Source organism: Chaetomium fimeti (assembly GCF_033439085.1).
Source record: "Chaetomium fimeti strain CBS 168.71 chromosome Unknown B0H64scaffold_4, whole genome shotgun sequence".
Taxonomy (NCBI): domain Eukaryota; kingdom Fungi; phylum Ascomycota; class Sordariomycetes; order Sordariales; family Chaetomiaceae; genus Chaetomium; species Chaetomium fimeti.
The window spans coordinates 1360455-1379331 of NW_026944332.1; the positions used below are offsets into that span (position 1 = coordinate 1360455).

Genomic DNA, 18877 nt, shown 5'->3' on the forward strand with positions numbered 1-18877 from the left:
CGTTAATGCCTCGTGACAGTAGCACTGTGTTCGAGACCAACAGGTTACTACAAACATGGACGTATGAGGGAGGTCGACGGCACCATTGTCTCCATCCCAAGACTCACTGCCTCAACGTTATCTCTTCATCGCGGGGTTACGTTGCTCGACGACCTCGGCAGAGGCTCCGAGTCGGGTACCTTTCGCCGGGAAGGTTTTTGGAGCATTGAAGCGGGGGCCCCGCGAACCAGACAGTGCCCTGAGGGACTGTGCTGTGTTCCGGTCTGGGCTTCGCTGCTGTATCGGTACAGTACCATCGCGCGGCTGCATGGAAAGACGCTAGCACAAGAAGAGGGAGAATGCGTCGGGGGTCGAGCGCCAAGACTCGTGGGCCAGTCACTTTTCGTAGGCAAGCGCGACGGGCCAGGACCGCACAAGGCATCTGCCCAGAAGTCGCCCAGAAGTGTGGTTACAGTACAGGAAGGTGGCTTGGAGAATTGTAGTTTCATGTTCGTCAACGAGGAGAATTGCACCCCGCGATGCTGCTCGGGTCTTCTGGAATCAGGCGACGAAGGAAATTGTGGGTATCGCAAAGATCAGATGTCGCGTTGCGGGAAAGAACCTTCCTTCGAGCGGACGAGGTTCCTGCCGCCCCCCTTCCGGGAAGATTTATGCGGCGGTACCGTACCCTGCCCTGTCCACCCCGCCCAAGCCAAAGTTTGTCGCCAACGAGCGGACCTTCTGCGAGCCCTGGGCAACTCCCGTCACCCTTTATCAGCACAATCCTTGGCCGCTCTCGTTCTCCTGATTCTGTCCGCAGGCAGAGCCCGGTTTGTGCTCTGTATCCATATGTCCGTCATTCTCAATAACGTTAGCGAAGTGGGAGAACTTTGGATTAACACTGTCTCCTGATTCGCGCATTGAGAGAATCTGCGGGGAGAGACCTGGAAAGCGAGCGGATCCTTTACAGCGGCCCGCCAGGCGAGACCAGAAATTCGGCGAATTGCACTCTTTCCCCCTCTCGACCTCCTGACGCGCAGACCATCAAACAACCCCCCCCTCCCTCCCAAATCGACCAGTCAGATCGCCCATCGCGGCTCTTTTCGCTCTCTGCAAGGTTCTCAAGCGCCCGCACAAGAACGACACCCGCCCGTCACTTTCATATTCTGTCAACCACCTCGTGAGTGGTCGTTTTCCCTTCAACGCCGAAATTGGTCGCACTCGGTCGTCGTCGGTAGCCCGATTCCCAAGCCCACATTGCGCGGCTAGCGACACAACGAGCGAGTACCGCAGGCGAGGAACTGGCGGACTTGCACGAACGGCTCGCCACTGAGTCGTCGATTCGTCCCATGTCGCCGCTGCTCGGCCTGACACGAACCTCAACATGCTAATGACGCGGACGCCTGTGTCGGCCTTTTCGATTCAGAGCAAATCGACCGCTTCCCCGTACTCGAACTCCGGGGCGAATCGCCACCATAGTGATTCCGCCGCCGACTCAACGGCGCTGTTGGACGCGTCAACCGGCCGTGACGGTTTTTCCAGCGTATCGTATTTTACAGCAGATACCTCGTCCGTCATGAACGGCATTGTCGGCTCGGCGCCGCCCGGTGCCATGTACGTGCGGGCCCTCTACGACTACGAGGCCGATGACAGGACGAGCTTGAGCTTTCACGAAGGAGACACCATCCAGGTCATTACCAGGTTGGAAAGTGGTTGGTGGGATGGCGTGATCAATGGCGTTAGAGGTTGGTTTCCGAGCAACTACTGCCAGATCATCACGAGCCCGGACGAGATGCCAGACCTCGAAGACGCCGGCGACACTGAGCGACTGGACGACGAACTCGACGAGCAGGAGGCTTATGAAGAGGCGCTCGACGAGGACGACATATCCGACCATGATGATGGCGAGGAGCTTCCGCTTGAGGGGACTGACGGGGACCGCTCCAGAGCCGATTTCTGGATCCCGCAGGCCACGCCGGATGGTAGACTTTTCTACTACAACACCATGACGGGCGAAAGCAGCATGGAACTACCGCTAGAGTCCCCCTCGTCGCTAAACGAAACAGGGCCCCGAGACCGCATGAACGTCGGCATTCCGGACAGGACGAGACCGCCGCCCGAAATGATTGCCAGGGGCCTGACCCAGGACGAAGAGGAGGAATCCGACGTGAACTCAGCATCTGAGTTGGAGGGTGAGGCTTTGATGAACGCAGCCCGCGGCCCAATGGCCAAGACTCGCCGATTGGGTGCTAGGGACGGCATCTCGCCTGCCACTTCAATGGACTCGATGAATGGCCAGTCCCCCGGAACAAGGGTGCGCGGTGACACACTTGCAAACGGTAACCTCCAGGCCCCCGTGGTAGGGGCATCGACCGCGTTCACAAGCTCCGCATTTAATTTACCGACAGCTGCCACGATCCCGCGTTCGTTTTTCGACGACGGTACCACCCCGCCATTGACCTGGAGTCGGCTGGTTTCGAACATGAAGAAGTCGGTCGATCGCTATCGCCAAGCGATTGAAAATGGCAACCGGTCAGAATATGTAGCACGGGCAGAGGATATATCGGATCACCTGCGCCTCCTTCTCGCTGCTGGGTCAGGCACGACCGATAATCACTCTGGGCAGCCGTCCATCATCTCGACGAACAAGGCCCTGTATCCCCACTTCCGGGACATGATGTCCAAGTTCTCCAAGCTCGTCATCTCCTCACATATCGCAGCCGCCGACTGGCCAAACGCCGAATCAGTTCAGAAATGTCTGCAGGAAGCCGACGGCGTTCTCCTAGGGGTGTTCAGCTACGTCGAAGTCGCAAGGCAACAGCGTGGCGAAGAAATTCCACGACTGTTCCCTGGTTTCGTCATCGGATCAAGCGCCGGTGGAAGTTGGCAGAATAACGGCTTGACCCCGCGCGACCCCATAACGTCCAATTTCCTCGAAGACGAAGAGGGCGTTGTGGAACCCACTGCCGTTCTCGATGGCAAGCTTCTGGAGAGACTGGACGAGCTGAAGCGGATGCTAGTGTCGAGCATTCGCGAACTGGAGAAAAACCTGCTTGTTGGCGATAAGGTGGTCACGCCCTATAAGCATGAGATGATCGGCAACAATGTCTGCATCGCCGGAGGCAAGGTGTTGGATATGTTCAAGCCGTGGATTGCCATGATCGAGTCAATCGACCTGTCCCTACTCGGCAATAGCTTCCAGACCCCGCAGCTCACCGATTTTAGCACCAACAAGCAAAGTTTGTACGACAATATCTCGGATCTGCTTCTGGGCTGCCAAGCCGTCGCCGGGCCGCTAGCGGATGAATGGTCGGAAGTCCGGGGCCAGGCACTGGAAGAGAGGTTGGAGTATGTCAGGCAATGCGCCCGGGCTCTCGAGACCAACTCTTCCCACATCGGCTTCTCCCTTCAGCTGCTATCCGAACAAGTCTCCATGGTCCTCCAACAGCAGGAGATACATGTGCGTGAGGAAGTCATCCAACGGGAACCGCTCAGGAGGATGGAGACCATGCCGTACGATCGACCGCACCAGCGAACAGAATCCCGGGGGATAATGAGGCCAGGCCTACCGATGGGGTCACAATCCTTCACGGAAGGCGAGGCCCTGCCTGCCAATAACTACAGGAAGGGCGACCCCTCGAAGATGAAACGATTCTTTGGAGAAGACCCAGAACCGGTGCAACCGCCAGTGGTCGAGGAAACTCCCGAGTTTTTGAGCCTGGATCACGAGAGTGATTTGTCTTGGGACCTAAAAGTGACGCCACCGGCTGTCAAGGGTGGATCGTTGGTTGCTCTCGTGGAACAGTTGACGCGGCACGACAAGCTGGACGCCAACTTCAACAACACATTCCTCCTCACATACAGGTCTTTCACAAACGCACGCGAGTTGTTTGAGATGCTCGTCAAAAGGTTCAGCACCCAGCCTCCGGAAGGGCTAACGCAGCCCGATTACGATACCTGGCGCGACAGGAAGTTGAAGCCGATTCGTTTCCGAGTCGTCAACATCCTGAAGAGTTGGCTCGACACCTTTTGGATGGAGGACTTCAACGAAGAGACGAAGCAGCTCATCCGCGACATGTTCAACTTTGCCAAGGACACTATCAAGACGGCCGAAACGCCTGGATCGGCCCCTTTGATGTCACTCCTCGATCAGAGGCTTGGCGGGAAAGACTTCGGCGGGCGACGCATGGTCCAGACAGTGAACCAAAACACCCCATCGCCCATCATGCCTAAGAACATGAAGAAGCTCAAGTTCCTCGACATCGATGTGACCGAGTTTGCGCGGCAGCTCACCATCATCGAGTCCCGGTTGTACAGCAAGATCAAGTCGACGGAATGCCTCAACAAAACGTGGCAGAAGAAGGTCGGGGAAGGCGAGCCAGAGCCTGCGCCGAATGTCAAGGCCCTCATTCTGCACTCCAACCAAATGACCAACTGGGTGGCCGAAATGATTCTGTCACAGACTGACGTCAGAAAACGTGTCGTCGTCATCAAGCACTTTGTGGCAGTTGCTGATGTAATACACCCCTTTTTTCCCTTTTTTGTGCGTCTGACTTCGTCTTACGGAAGTGGCTAACTGTGGAACAGAAATGCCGGCTCCTGAACAACTTCTCTACCTTGACCTCGATCATCTCGGCCTTGGGCACCGCGCCCATCGCCCGCCTCAAGCGCACATGGGATCAAGTCCCGCAGCGCATCCAGGCCACCCTGGAGGTCATGCGTAAGCTGATGGCAAGTACCAAGAACTTTGGCGAGTACAGGGAAGCTCTGCACGGTGGCAACCCACCTTGCATTCCCTTCTTTGGTAGGTACCCAGTATAGCCTGGATAATTGGGACGTGGTGCTAATTGACCGCTACAGGTGTCTATCTCACGGATCTCACCTTCATTGAGGACGGTATCCCGTCCATCATCAAGAAGACCAATCTCATCAACTTTGCCAAGCGGGCAAAGACAGCCGAGGTGATCCGTGACATTCAGCAATACCAGAATGTGGCCTACTCTCTGCAGCCCGTGCCGGAGCTGCAGGATTACATCCTCAGCAATATGCAGGCTGCCGGCGATGTTCATGAGATGTACGACAAGAGTCTGCAGATCGAGCCAAGGGAGCGAGAAGACGAGAAGATCGTGAGGTAAGCATTTCTGCCCTTGTTTTTCTATCCTATCCGACCCGATGTGATCTTGATGTTAACGTGGTTGCTTGTGTAGGGTCTTGGCCGAATCTGGCTTCCTCTGAGTGAAGCAGGACTGAAAGCCGCCCCACCACTTGTGCTCCTCGTCACACAAACACAATAATGTTTTGTGCTCAGGGCCCTTGGGTGTGAACGAGCTGTTCCCTATCAGCCACATCCTTGGCCAAGTAAGACGACGGCAATACGAGCCTGAAAGGCTTGACAACGATTTTATTCCGGCCAGCGGTCACAATGCATATCAGTACCCGTGGGAAGGGAGGAGGTCTCAATCTTGCAATGAAACTGGGGGGCATATTTACAGGGCACGACATAACATGATACATCACATCACGAACAGATGCAGAGGGTATGAAATGAACGAAAGGGGGCAAGGCTGGGCTGGGTTGGACCACTCCTCAATATATTGGATCCGGGATGGATTGTTTCGAGAGTCTCCAAAAACAATCCAATATTTGCATGCTGGACGCGGTGTTTTTGGAAATGGCGTTCTTATTTTGGATCTATCCGGCTGGGAGCCGTTCTTCATGATGCTGGTTGCTTAAACGGGGCGAATGAGGCGGGGGATTGGAAAAACCTTACTTCACTACACCTACTTAAACGTACCTTAGCTATGAATGAAATGGATGGATGAGTATCGACGAACGCATTCTATCTGCCGACTAGGTTGCAGCCAGCCGGGACTCGACCCCCTTTTCTCCCGGCAGGTTTGCGTGCCGGGGCTGCAGGTCGGCCGCATCCCGCTTCTGCCACGTCTCGGGCTCATTTGGCGGTTGCAGAGGGATTGAGTCACTCAGACCGCGTCAGATGGTGGCCGTGACTAACTAAAAGCGACCACCAACAGCACTGTATCTACTGTCCAGAGGAGATCGTCCTCCCTTATTCTCGAGGTCTCCTCGCCCGAAGGCCGGGTGTTGAATCATCTCGTATACAAACATAGTACGGGTAGATGTACATGCACGCACGCACGCACGCACGCACGCACGCCCATCAGCGTTACCGACGCGGGAGAGATAATAACCATAAGCGTCGGCTCTTGTTCGGGAGCTCACCTTCCACAGACGGACAACCCCCCCCCCCAGGAACGAACGAACCTCCGCCTTGGTGCAGGACGTTTTCCTCATCTGGGGGGCCTCGGACGTGCCACGTCCCGCTCGAGTCCGCCCCGGATCGTCCCCGCTTCGGTACCGTGCGGGCATCTGCAGATGCGTGATCCTTTTGAATGGATTGGCTGGGGGGGGCTTTGCGTCATGCGGCTGGGTGTATTCATACAGGGCATCGCGGGCAGAGACGCGCGGGAAGGGGATACTTAGGGGGGGTTGCGTGTGTTCTGGTGTCCGGAGCCCTCGGGAGGATGGGCTTTGTTGTGCATCGTATCCCGTGGCAAATGACTGTGCCGATGTATGTAGTGTAGGACGGGAGGGGATGAGATGGAATGAGAGATGAGATGAGAGGTGGTGTTGTCGGTGAGCGATACGAAGTACCCCTGAAGGTTACGGGAAACCGAACTCTTGGCTCGCCGCTGATGCAATCCTTCTGGTGTCCTTCTAGAAGACAGGGGGTGAGTGCGGACTGATTGGTGGCCAAGGTTAGCCGACCCCCGACTCAGCTCTGTGTAACATCGGGAGGGTGGTGGATGGCTGCATAAGGGGGATGCCGGAAGTGGTTGCTGAGCTGATGATACACCAGCATCGCCGGTACCGAAAAAGGGTTGGAAAGAGCCTGGGGCTACTCATTCTCCATGACAGGAGTACTCAAGAGGCGGTAGGCCTTTTCCACCATATGAGATAAGACCAAACCAGAGCGCTTCCTCCGACCCGAAGACGCCGAACGCCTGTCCCCCGTATATATAACGCCGATAAACAGAGCCTTGGCCGTCGCTCGCACAATCTCAATACCTATCCCGGCTCCTCTCGCTCTTTTCCTCGTCCTTAGCCCCTTCCGCAATCCCATCCGCCTCCTGCTCGAGGCTCTTCTTCAGCCTCTCTTCTTGTCTCCTCCAATGGCCCCCCTCCTCGTAGTCCTTGCTGATCTTGAGCGCCTGTCTTAATCGCTCGCTCTCCTTGATCTTTGCGTCGGCCAACTCATGCACCTGGTGCATCTTCAAGTTCCGCTTCGGCCCAACTCCTCCCCTCCCCCCATCCCCAGCCTGGTTCTTGTCCATCTCGGCCAGCAGCTTCTTGCGCAGCTCGTCGCAGCGGGTGTCGATTTCGTCTTCGTCAACCCTACACGCCAAAGTAATTAGTTTCATTCTATCCATAAACCGGATAGAACACGTACTCCTCGTCCTCGAGCTTCTCCCTTAGCTCAAACACCTTGACCTCGACCTCGCGCTTGCGGGCGTGCTCCAGCAGGCCCTTGTCGGGCTGGCGCGGCTTGTGCCGCAGGCTGTCGGCGTCGTTGCGCGGTAGGTAGGGCGCGGCGTTGTCGCGCGGCTTCATGTGTGCCAGGTTGCGCTGCACGTACCCCGACGTGCCGGAGCCGCGCGGCGTGGAGAGGCCGACGTTGTCGGACATGGTGTTTGGGGGGGTTGTATAGTTAGGGTCGGATTGGGTGGCCCTGGAGGGTAGGGTGGTTGAAAGTTTGGTGTTTTTTATTAGTGATGCTTAAATGGCAAGATAGCTGTGACAAGGCGGTGGAAGGTTGTGGAGATTTGGAGATCGAATGCCCGAGTTGGGGTGTCAATGACTGCTTCCAATGCAGGGGTCCCTGGAGTGACTCAACTTTCCATGTCGCCCCTCGGAGTCACCCACCCTACCCCTCCAAGTATTGAAATTTATAACACGAGCGATTGGGGTATAAAATGTGCCAGTGTTTAAGTTGATATCACAGTTGAAGTCGGGCACCTCCCCATTCCACTCTTCATCCATCCTCGATACCGATCAGACCCTTCAAACCCCTCCAAACCCCTCCAACTTGACCCCTCCATCCTCACCCCTCCAAACTCGCACCACACCATGCCCGCCATCGAATCAACGGCATCGCTCGGTGTTGCAGACGGGGAACTACCATTTCCACCCGTTGCAAGAGACCACATCCTACATTGTTCCTACGGCTACTGGTTTCCGAAGTGAGTGATGCTCCAAGACCCCGGGACCTGCTGATATCACATATTGATACTAGCTTCAGATACCGCACCTCCTGCATCCGCTCTCGCATCATCCCCTTGACCCCCGACTTCGCCGCTTGGTTGCACGAGGACGGTATCATCCTCGCAGACGAGGGCGACAAGAAGAGCAATGACGATGACACAACGACATCCGACAACGACGACGATGACTGGGAGCCCTCCTTTGCTACCTCCTCGTACCCACCACCACCCCGCGATGACAACGACGTCTCTGATTCCGACTCGGAAACCGACGAACACCAACCAGCGCGTCAACCACCAGACGTACGCTTCCCCGCCCTTCACGCCGAGATAACCTCCGCCATCAGCGCCCTGGGCGGCGCCGTAGCTCCCAAACTCAACTGGTCCTCCCCCAAGGACGCCACCTGGATCTCACGCCACCCCAACACCATGAAATGCACCTCGGCCAACGACGTCTACATCCTCCTAAAATCCTCCTCCTTCATCTCGCACGACCTAGACCACGCCTTCGACGACACCGTCCCCGCACCCTCCCCCTCCACCACCACCCCAAACAACACCACCAGCAACCACCACCCCGATTTCAAACCCGTCCTCGTCCTCCGCACCTTCTTCAACCCCCTCCCATCCCTCGAATTCCGCTGCTTCGTCAAGGCCCGCACCCTCATCGCCATCAGCCAGCGCGACCTGAACTACTACGCCTTTTTGGACGCGCTGCGGCCCCAGATCGCCCAGCGCGCGCAGGAGCTCTTCCGCAAGATGCGCTTCACCTTCCCCGACGGCAACTTCGTCTTCGACGTGTACATCCCCGAGGCCGATTATGATGATGATGGCGACGACGGCCAGCAGGCGTGGGGCGAGCGCAAGGTGCTCGGCCGGGCGCGCCTCATCGACGTTAATCCGTGGGCGCCGCGGACGGATACGCTGTTGTTTGATTGGGGGGAGTTGCTGGGGCGGGAGGTGGCGCGGCCGTTGTTGGGGTCGGTGGAGGGGATGCAAGAGGAGGATGAGGAGGAGGAAGAGGAGGGGGATGAGGGGAGTTTGGCGACGGATGAGGATGACGAGGAGGAGAACGCGGAGGAGGAGCAGCAGCCCGAGGTGAGGCTGGTGGAGCACGACGATCCGGCGGCGTACAACTTCAGCTCGCCGCAGTATTCAGCGCACAAGCTGCCCAAGGATGTGGTGGATGCGAGTTTGGCTGGGCAAGGCGGGATCAGGGAGTTTGCACAGCGGTGGCAGAGGATCACCGAGGGCAGGGAGAGGTAGCGAGGCGGGGCTGGGTAGAAAAAACAATGGCGTAATGGTTACCCCCGTTTTTTCCCCTTCTACTCGGACGGCGGAATCAGGGACAGTAAACAAAACGTACAGGGAAATAAAAAACCTAGACAGCGGGAGATGAGTACATACAGCCCCTTCAATACGAGATAGATATAATCCATACAACAACCAACAACACAGCTCCCACCCCCCCAAACCAGCCAAACACCCACCCACACCCACCACTCCAACCCCCCCCCAACTCAAACCCCACTCCACTTCCCAAACCGCTGATACAGCCGATACATCTCCCTAAACACCACCCTCCCACTCCCATCCAACCCATCATTCAAGACCCTCAACCCATCCGGACTCGTAATATCCAGGATCGCGTACAAGCCCGGCGCGAGCGCCTCGCGCACGCCGTGCGGCACGGGGTGCGCCAGCCGCAGCTGCAGCCGCACGTAGCCCATCAGCACCAGCGGCATGAACTGGCCCGCGTACCGCTTGGCCCGGTCGCGTTCCGAGTCTAGCCCCGTGGGCTTTTGCGAGCCGCCGCGCGAGACCGAGGCCGCGGTGGGCGAGCAGAGGAGGGTGAGCAGGCGGGTGAAGAGCTTGGCGTGGGCTTCCCATTGTTGGGTGTGGTTGTGGGAGGTGGGGGTGGAGGGGTTGGTGGTTGGTTCGGTTTGGTGGTGGGTGGTGGGATGGGGGGGGCGGGAGAGGAGGAGGTGGAGGAGGGATTGTAGGGTCGTGATCAGGATGTGGAAGTGCCCGTCGAGGCGTTTGCGGTGGCGCTTGATGACCATTTCGACGAGGCGGCAGAGGGAGGGGTAGATTCTGGGTGAGTCGGAGATGAGGGCCTGGGTTGAGGGCTGGGCGGAGAGTGTCGAGACGGTGCTGAGGGTGAGCTCGATATTCCATTGGGTCATGCAAGCCGGGTTCTGGTCGAGGAGGAGGTGGATGGCTTTCGCGGCGAGGAGGAAGTGTGGAGCGGTGCTTGTCCGTACGAGACGGCTGCAGAGCGTGCTGTGGGCTTGGGCGAGGTCGAACCGGTCTGGGGATTCTGATGGTCCGGAGCCTGGAATGGTCAGCATGGTACCGTAGACGTGGACAGGTAGCGAACCTTTGAGGTGTTGGATCAGACGGTAAATGACCAGCTGGCGACCAAGCATGTCCTGATCCTCGCCATCTTCAAGGAGCAGCTCTTTGAGATACCCAAGCTTCGTGTCCTCATCGGCAGATTGGACCACAGCATCGACATACCCCAGCAGAGACCTCTTGCCGAGAGTTGCAGCGGACTCGCTGCCTTCCGTTTCCTCTTCGTCCTTCTCTCGAGATGGTGATGATTCCACGGACATCTTGATCTTCAACGGCGACCCGAGCGCCTCGGGAAAATGATTCGACACGAACATGCGCACTTCCCAGCCAGCCTGTAGTCCGTTCTCGAGAAGCGAGTCACTAGCCTCGAGCAGCGAGGGGACAGCGCTAGACAACGCTTGTTTCACAGCCTGACGGTCCAGCTCGTTAAATGCTTCTAGGGCGACGAGGAGTGCCAACAGTCCTTTCCCTGTGCGCTTCTCAGCCGTGACAGCTGGCGATGCAACCTGGAGAAGTTGGGCTTTGAGGCTGCCAAGATCTAGGCCGTCGTCCTCGAGCTTTTTGAGGATAGACGAGGTTTGTACCGTTGAGATGAAAGCTTGGAGTAGGACAAGCCGTGGTGCGGTACCTGAATCCTGGCATGGGCTTTGAAGAAGTGAGATGGCATCCTTGAGATAGGTCTTTTCGCGTTCTTCTGGGCTGCCGCTCGTCATTTGCCTGCGATGGTTAGCTAAATCGTGAAACCATGAGTCTGGCAACGTACCGAATATCCAACACCGCCAACTGTTGCAGGAGCTTAAGATTATCCCGGTCCCCTGGCGTGTCGTCTTTGGGGAGACCCCCTCTAGACCGGCGGTTTGAGCGTTTTGTCAAGAGACAACGTCCGATAGATTCCAAGTGCGAAAAGCTCATGCCCTGCGGCCAGGTTAGTGCTAATCAATCATACCATGGAGCTTCACCATACCTCGTAAAATGTTGGCTTCCCCATTAGCTTGACCATGAGACTCAGGACCGGCCTCCAATACTCTGTCCCAATAGCATCTGGTTTGTCCGAATCTCCTGGTAAATGTGATACGAGCGCCTTCATCACAGCCTCCCGTTGGGCTCTGCTGAGGACCTCAATGGGAACGCTAAGCAGGAAATGGATGGCAATCTTTGTCGAGGGCCCCGACCTGCCTGCCTTCGAAGTATCGACCATCGGAATTAATGTATCAATCAACAAATCTAGGTCAAGTTAGCAACCTTTAATTGTATGCCAACGCTTGGTAACGCACCCATGAGTTTCTGATTGTTCACATTGCTCTCGCGTTCAAGCAGCAGACGGGATACTGCTATAGCTGAGTCGGTACGAGCGGCATCTTCGCTTTCAGAAACAGCGAGCAGGGATAGTATCCCGGGCGGGATGCTCCCGTTCTTTTCTATGAGTAGACTGAAGGTTATGTTAGCATCCTCACCAGGGGAGAACACAACTTGGATCGTACCTCAGAACACGCGGCGCCTCGGAAAGAACCCAAGAAAGATATGCCCCTCCGCTAACTGAAGACTCGCTGGTGTCGGAGTCCAGTTCCATAGGCTCGCCACTTTCGTCAATCCTCTCGACGAAGGAACAAATCAGAGAGGCCGCATTACCCTCATGCGCCGCCCCCGGATGGTTTGCTAGCCAAGCCGCGACGCAGCATCTAAATGCAGAGAACGTGTCCACCCTGTCGATAGGAGACTTCCGGAGAGCACTCTTGACATCCGACTTGATTTGGGACCAGATTTGGTCAGCTTCCTCAAGGGTACCCCTGGCGATCGCCTTGGAAGCTACCATCCACCGACACGCAGAGATGGCAGGGAGGTCCTTTTTGGAGGGCTTCTCCAAGAAAGCGCCCTGAAAGATTTTGATGTTCGTAGCGTCCACAAACTCTTCCTGCGTGATACCGCCTGAGATAGCTTCAAGAATGTGTATCCTGGCTATGCTCTCGGCTGGCTCTGTCTGGGACGAGAGCCACTCTAGTGTCTCGACCAGCTGGGTTGAGTTGAGAGACGATTGGAGCAGCTTTGCAACCGTGTCACCAAGTTCCTTTTGCGCCCACAATGGTTGCAGACCAGCTTTCGGTTTGGCAGGGGCAAGATGCTTGAGCCAGACGCGTGCGAACGTCGACAGATCACGAGCTTGCGCGTACCCATCCGCGAGTAACACGATGAACTGGGCCGCTTTCTTCGAATCATCGTCCCCGAGTGAGTCAGAATGTTTAGTCTTCTCCAGAATCTTCTCGAGGAGCTGTTTCCCTTCTTCCGTGACCAAGAAGACGTCTGGGTTAAGCTTGACGGCGGCAAGGAGCAAGCCCCAATCATAAGCGTCTGTCCGGAGGGCATAGTCGTTACACACCGCGCGGAGACTGGCAGCCGACAAAGCGGTACCTCGGTCTGCTGCTATCTCCATGGCCGTCCTGACGGCTACCGTCTTGTTTTCACGGCCGAGGTTCTTCGAAGCATGCATGATAGTGTCAAAGACAGCCTGTACCCATGTTTCGTAGTCTTTTCTGGAAGTTTTGCCGCCGATTTCCAGCGGGGATTTGCTGACCAGGTCAAACAATACAGGGAAGGTTATCTGGGCAGAGGCGCTCGACATGTCAACAGCGACTTTAACGATGTCTTGACTCCCCTTGGTTAAGAAGACCGCCCTAGCGGGTAAGATTAGGTTGCGTGCTAAGAAACGACGGAGATCCTGGGCCCATCGCCCCTGGACCGCAACTTCAATTCCCAGCGGCATTTGCTGTGGGATCCCGGCCAGCTTGCCAAGAAGTCGAATAGCTGTTCCAGAAAGGTGTGTTGCAACCTCAGACGCGTCCGTTGCTCCCTGAAGGTGAAGCTCCCATAAAGCGGCGAAGGTCGACAGCCACGAAAACTGCTCCCTCAGCGGCTCAACTTTGGGCCTTTCTAGGGCAAGACCACAGATGGCGAGCCACGGGACCAGGGTGCCCATAGTCTCAGTCGCAGATGTCGAGAACAGCGACTTGACATGCTCGGCGCCCATTCGGTGTGTGGCCGACCCGTCTTGTTGAGATTTGAGTTCACATCGGGAGAGGAGGATTCCAATGGCCTCGAAGATAGCCTCGGCAGTCTGCAGGCAGCCGGCCGCTCGCTTTTGACTCGCGACGTCAAAACCGGCCGCGCCAGCTCTTTTCCTTTTCCGAGGATTCGTTGGGCTCTCCGGGGTCGGCGCGTCAACCATATCGACATCGGAGTCGTTTCCGTCTACACGGGTCTCTTCCTGCTGCGGCGCCGCAACGTCCTTGAGCGTCTGTTGTAGAATGCTAACAAATCGGCGGTCGGCCAGCGATTTGGCCAAGGAGAAAAGGGGGATCAGGCCGAAAATGGCGGCCAATATGTCCCAAGCGCGAGCGTATCGTCGTACTCGTTCGGCGTTCGCAGAGGATCCGGTCATGTTCTTGAGGAGCCATCGTAACAACATCTCCTCGGCCGCATGAAAGCTTCCTCCGTGGTAGTTCTCAAGAATATCCCAGACTTTCTCGAGCCTGTCGGGTATCGTTTCGACGTCGCCCTGATCGAGTGCTCGGACAGCGCGCACGAGGGCGGCTTCACCTGCCTGCGCGAGGGTTAGAATCTGGGGCAATGCGGGTAGAAAAAAATGAAAATGAAATCTTACGGCACTCTGGTTTCCCATTGCAACAGTATTTTATTCCCAAATTGTCGAGAACATGCTCTGTTGCTGTTTTGTACCTTGTACGAAGTACCCCTTCAACTGTGTTGCAATTGGGATGCGACTTGCCTGCCCCACTGACAGAAGTTCAGAGCTGCCCCAAAATTTCCAAAATTCTGCCGCTCCAGATCTCGAATCTGCCCCGTTCCAGCTTCACATCCCTGCATCCCACTGCTCACCGCCCTCGGGAAGACCACGGCAGCGACCGAGCCATTTACAACAGGCATTCGAGATCTTGGCACGACGTTTGTCCGGGAGCAAAATAGCTTCATCGACGAGCACGAGGGACAGCTGCCGCCTGCCTCCACCACAGCCCTCCGCATTGCACTTTGCCCTCAATTGGCTCGATCACTTGAGGTAGGTCGCTCCGGAAGCTTCGCGATAGGACAGTTGCACTAACGCGACAATCGAACCCGAACAACCAGTCAAACTCTCCTACCACGACACCCACACACGTCACGTCACTTACAGTTGCGCCGCCATGGCCGATACCGCCCCTTCTACGCCCTCCCGCGCTGTGTCGCGCCCCGTCAGCGAGGCTCTTCTGAACGAGAAGGTCAGCACCCCCGCAAGATGCTTCTACGACAGCAAGCAGTACACGTCGAAACTACCCAAGTAGCTAACACACACGTCAACAGTGGGACCGCTGCCTCTCCAACCTCATAATCAAGTCCTCTCTCGGCCTCGGTTTCGGCGTCGTTTTCTCCGTTCTCATTTTCAAGCGGAGAGCGTGGCCCGCGTTTGTCGGTGTTGGTTTCGGCGCGGGGCGGGCGTACGAGGAGTGCAACTACAGCCTGAAGGCGGCGGCACGGGACATCAGGAAGCAGGCATGAACTTGGAGTAGTCGGTAGAAGTGGCTGGGTGGTGGCGTTCTCCTAGTTGGACTGAGAGCTAATGAACGCCTGTCTACCAACTACGGCATGGATAGAAAAAGAGCGAGAGGGTGGGAACACTCGGCTGTACAAACCCTGTGTCATCAGTCAACTTAGACGCATAAAATGCAACGTTTCCTTTGTTTGGCTTCTGGCCTACGGTATGCTGTTATCCCGTAACCAGAAGCAGAATCGATTCAAAACCAGGGCTATTGGTAACAGTGGAATCCGAACGCGCCTTCACGCACTTCACCAGTCAAGTTGGGCCAGTCAAACAAGACACTCCCCATCCGCAGACACACGCGGCGATGTTCGTCTCCGGCACTCGCCACGAAGAAGCCACGCCGGCCTCCCTGTACTCCTCACAGCCGGAAGCGAGTCGCTCCCAACCTCAAACCCGTCCACCTGCCCGCCCATCCTCCCCTCACCAAACCCAAACTCCACGTCCCTCACCAACGGCGGCGGAGCCAACCTCACCCGCCGCGACACCAGCGTCATGCCCCTCCCCAGCTTCTGCAACACCCACGCAACCCGTCTCCCAGCCCTCTCCACCCCCTCCGCCACCCAGTCCTCTCCCCCGTCGCCATCACACTCCCCTCCACCCCTCACAAACAACCCCAGCAAAGACCTCCCCTCCCCTCCCTTTTCCCCCTCAAACCCCCCTCGCATTCCCCCTCCCCCATCCACAGCCCCATCCTCCCCACAACTACCACCCCGCCTCATACTCCCACTCTCACCCTCACCCTCACAACCACCCCCAAATCCATCACCACCACCACTTCCCATCCCACCACACCCCCACCCCCTCACCCCAGGAACCCTCCCCGGAAACCGCACCCCCTTCCCACTACCCCCATTAAGCCGGCGCTGTCGCACCGAGACATATACGGCCAGTAGGAAGAAAGCGACGGCTAGCACGGCGGCAAGGGAGACAAACCCGATTTCGAGGCGGGAGGCCGTGTGGGGTCGTGTGATGTGGTGGGTTGGTGAGGACCATGAGGCGTGGGGGAGGCGGGGGTTGTGGAAGGGGGTTTGTCGTTGTTGGTTTTGTTGTTGTTGTTGTTGTTTCATGGTGGGGGGTTGTGCTTGGATGGGGGGGTGTTGTTGGTTGTTGGGCGCGATTATTGGGGGTTGTTGGTTGGGCGTCGTTGGGGTTGAGGGAGAGTAGAGGGTTGGGTTGCGGTGGGTGTTGCGGCTAAGATTCGTGTTGGTGGTTTGTATGGGGATGGTCTCGGTGTTGGTACTGCTGGCACTGGTGCTGGTACTGGTATGGGTGTTTGATGGCTCGGATAGGTGGTTATGAGAGTGGTTGGGTTCCTTAACTGATGCGTCGTTGTCGCTAATCACCTGCAGGGAGAGGCCCTTCTTGTGTAGATACGGACGTGAGGGTTTATGTGAGGTTGGGCGATATCGATTAAAAAATTGAAGGTAGAGGCGCATCGTAACGGGAGGGAGCAGGAAAAGGTAGAAACACGGACTGCCCATGTCGTTGTTCGATGGGCAGGCACGAAGTACTAGAGCCGGTGATGTTCGTAGCTTTATTTGTTGGAAAGCGCTACAAAGGGGTTGACGCACAAGGCGACGCAGTTTTGAAAGAGGATTCCAGTTGTGGAAGGTATGAGCCCATAGCGTTCATGTACCCGTGGCTTCTTTTAGAAAGGCACAGACTGCTGCCAGGCGGAGCTGCCATGAGATGCTAGGACAACTGAAAGTTGCACCACGCGGCCACCCGCACGCAAGCAATGCTCCTTTATTTCTTTCACCGTCTATATGAGTGAGTGATACGCTCCACAAACGCCCCGCCACCACGACTTCATCCAACGAAGCAGGTAACAATTGCCAGCACCCATTTACATGACCAGACAGCAGCCCTTGAGGCAACCAAAGATATCCTCCTCCTCCTGCTGCTGCTGGGGTGGCCGTTGGTGGTGTTGCTGCGGGGGGCGCTGGTGATGCCCACCGCCGCTCTCACCATGGTGCTGCTGCTCATGATGGCCGTGCTGTTGGTGATGGCCACCACCGGCACCACCATACCCGCCGTGGTATCCCCCGGGCTGGGAGGGCAACGGCGGCGGTGCCTCCACTCTCCCACCTTTTAGATCGACGTAGATGCGCCCTTCGTTATCCTCAGTGGCATAGTCCAGCCCAGCCTCCCGGCACACCCTCTCCACCCTCGGCTTCAGCTTCTGGACGTGGCCGGTCGAGTGGTTTCCCTTGCCGACGATGACATGCAGGTGGGACTGCCCGGTGGACTGGGCGTAGCGGATGCGCTCCTCGAGGATGTCCTCGGCTTCTTCGACAAACTGGCCGTGCAGGTCGATGGTGTCCTCGGCGATGCGGCCAGGAGCGTTGTTCTCACGAAAGATGAACTCAGAGGCCTGCTTGTTGTAGTCTGCCTGTTTCTTCTGGTGGCGCTTGCCTTCGTCCGAGAGCTCCTTGGCTCCCGCGCCGTCGCCACGCTCATAGGCCTCGTGAGCCTATACCCCGCGGTTCACAATGAGTCAACGATCAAACGGCGTCCCGTGGAACGGCGGCAAAGAATAAATCATGCCATGAGTGGGTGAGCATCGTACCCGATCGAAGCATGATTTCTTCTTGTCAGCCTCAGCCCGCGCCAGATCGCGCAGCCGGTCATACTCGACCTCAGCGTCTTGACTATTGTCGTGGTTGAAGGCTGGATAAGACACATTAGAGCCTCTCTCATATAGGTGGGGGTGGGAGCGGTCAGGGGCTCGGGGGGTCGGAGTTCATACCGCGCCCGCCAAGATGAGACATATGGATCGCGGAGGATGCCATCGTGGAGTCGGAGTCCGGAAGGGGGTAACGTTATTTAGCACTAATTCGTACTTTGTATGTACTGTACACTACTGTGAAAAGCCTAATAAAAATATGCGAGTGGTTTTGGTGTCGCAGAACCTGGGAGCCGCCCAGAGACACGACACCGTCTCTTTCCTCCAACGATCGGCGCGGGTAATGCGGGTTACCCCTGTCGCCGCCAGCCGCTCATCTGCGCCAAGCACTGGACTGCCGCTTTGGAGTTGTGTTTGGGTAACGTTAACTATGTACCTGCTGTGTATGTAGTGTAGTGAATGTGCAGTTTGACAGACGGCGACCAGCAGGAAGACGCCTGTCTCCCCCCGGCTGGTAGCTCACTCTCATGTGTACATACCTAAGTTAACTAGGTAGTTACAGTTACCTCGAAACGCTGTGTTACCTCGGTATCCGACCTCCCCGATTCTGCAGCAAGCAAAGTGGGCCATGCCCAAAACGCAGCGCCCAGTTCATCCGAACAAGAAAGGACTGATCTGACGGGTCAGACGTCACAAACGAAGGCCCGTAACAGATTGACAACACTGCCTCAACCAGGATAACTAGCGGGCTCTTATCAACCTCCCTTTCATATGCCACTCTCCGTCTCGTCGTATATGGTTTCACCGCGTCAAAGAGTGCATCCATCCCAGGCGCCGAGATGCCCAGCCATCAAAGCCGGCCCCTGGCACCGTCTGGCCAAAAGGAGCCGAATTCGGAAGGAAAACAAGAAATCAAGCGAAAGGAACAAATAAAAGGAAACTGAGCAAAAGAAGTCGAGTAAAAGAAAGGGGACAAAATATAAGAAAAATAAAGAAAATCCAGTTCATTTAGACTTGAGGATGGATTTCGTTCCGACCCGACGGCCGAGGATT

General features: G+C 56.7%; 7 protein-coding genes across 7 annotated transcripts; 4 read left to right on the plus strand and 3 right to left on the minus strand.

Moving 5' to 3' along the window:
* Positions 1-1127: 1127 nt before the first annotated feature.
* B0H64DRAFT_148193 (ras guanine nucleotide exchange factor domain-containing protein) lies at positions 1128-5349 on the plus strand. Its single transcript, XM_062798390.1, has 4 exons — positions 1128-4495; positions 4567-4783; positions 4840-5110; positions 5187-5349. Exons 1-4 carry the CDS (start codon positions 1364-1366, stop codon positions 5212-5214), a joined length of 3648 nt encoding a protein of 1215 aa, XP_062659050.1. The 5' UTR covers positions 1128-1363; the 3' UTR covers positions 5215-5349.
* A 1423-nt stretch (positions 5350-6772) lies between these two features.
* On the minus strand, positions 6773-7890 carry B0H64DRAFT_148204 (cwf21 domain-containing protein). The gene is made up of 2 exons (XM_062798391.1): positions 7448-7890; positions 6773-7392 (listed from the first exon to the last, which is right to left on the minus strand). Exons 1-2 carry the CDS (start codon positions 7681-7683, stop codon positions 7059-7061), a joined length of 570 nt encoding a protein of 189 aa, XP_062659051.1. The 5' UTR covers positions 7684-7890; the 3' UTR covers positions 6773-7058.
* A 142-nt stretch (positions 7891-8032) lies between these two features.
* Positions 8033-9692, plus strand: B0H64DRAFT_148258 (D123-domain-containing protein). Its single transcript, XM_062798392.1, has 2 exons — positions 8033-8237; positions 8297-9692. The coding sequence occupies exons 1-2, from the start codon at positions 8125-8127 to the stop codon at positions 9522-9524; spliced, it is 1341 nt and encodes a 446-aa protein (XP_062659052.1). The 5' UTR covers positions 8033-8124; the 3' UTR covers positions 9525-9692.
* Positions 9693-9778: 86 nt separating this feature from the next.
* On the minus strand, positions 9779-14286 carry B0H64DRAFT_417223 (Urb2/Npa2 family-domain-containing protein; the record flags this gene model as incomplete). The annotated part of the gene is made up of 5 exons (XM_062805227.1): positions 9779-11330; positions 11377-11528; positions 12151-12243; positions 12316-14208; positions 14269-14286. The coding sequence occupies 5 exons, from the start codon at positions 14284-14286 to the stop codon at positions 9779-9781; spliced, it is 3708 nt and encodes a 1235-aa protein (XP_062659053.1).
* A 517-nt stretch (positions 14287-14803) lies between these two features.
* On the plus strand, positions 14804-15155 carry B0H64DRAFT_441930 (uncharacterized protein; the record flags this gene model as incomplete). The annotated part of the gene is made up of 2 exons (XM_062806603.1): positions 14804-14878; positions 14961-15155. 2 exons carry the CDS (start codon positions 14804-14806, stop codon positions 15153-15155), a joined length of 270 nt encoding a protein of 89 aa, XP_062659054.1.
* On the plus strand, positions 14908-15799 carry B0H64DRAFT_148272 (uncharacterized protein; the record flags this gene model as incomplete). Its single annotated transcript, XM_062798394.1, has 1 exon — positions 14908-15799. A coding segment is annotated over exon 1 (583 nt), but the record flags the coding sequence as incomplete, so codon positions are not given.
* A 1123-nt stretch (positions 15800-16922) lies between these two features.
* Positions 16923-17990, minus strand: B0H64DRAFT_341107 (uncharacterized protein; the record flags this gene model as incomplete). Its single annotated transcript, XM_062801245.1, has 3 exons — positions 16923-17671; positions 17768-17868; positions 17948-17990. 3 exons carry the CDS (start codon positions 17988-17990, stop codon positions 17045-17047), a joined length of 771 nt encoding a protein of 256 aa, XP_062659056.1. The 3' UTR covers positions 16923-17044.
* Between the last annotated feature and the right edge of the window lie 887 nt (positions 17991-18877).

What these genes read in the sequence shown, in the direction of transcription:
- B0H64DRAFT_148204 (XM_062798391.1), bottom strand. Translation starts at nt 7,683, where the DNA reads ATGTCCGACAACGTCGGCCTCTCCACGCCGCGCGGCTCCGGCACGTCG. An exon ending in GAGAAGCTCGAGGACGAGGA is followed by an intron (nt 7,393 to 7,447) that starts GTACGTGTTCTA and finishes TTTGGCGTGTAG; the next exon opens with GGTTGACGAAGACGAAATCG.
- B0H64DRAFT_148193 (XM_062798390.1), top strand. Translation starts at nt 1,364, where the DNA reads ATGCTAATGACGCGGACGCCTGTGTCGGCCTTTTCGATTCAGAGCAAA. An exon ending in ACCTTGCATTCCCTTCTTTG is followed by an intron (nt 4,784 to 4,839) that starts GTAGGTACCCAG and finishes TGACCGCTACAG; the next exon opens with GTGTCTATCTCACGGATCTC. An exon ending in GAAGACGAGAAGATCGTGAG is followed by an intron (nt 5,111 to 5,186) that starts GTAAGCATTTCT and finishes TTGCTTGTGTAG; the next exon opens with GGTCTTGGCCGAATCTGGCT.
- B0H64DRAFT_148258 (XM_062798392.1), top strand. Translation starts at nt 8,125, where the DNA reads ATGCCCGCCATCGAATCAACGGCATCGCTCGGTGTTGCAGACGGGGAA. An exon ending in TACGGCTACTGGTTTCCGAA is followed by an intron (nt 8,238 to 8,296) that starts GTGAGTGATGCT and finishes TACTAGCTTCAG; the next exon opens with ATACCGCACCTCCTGCATCC.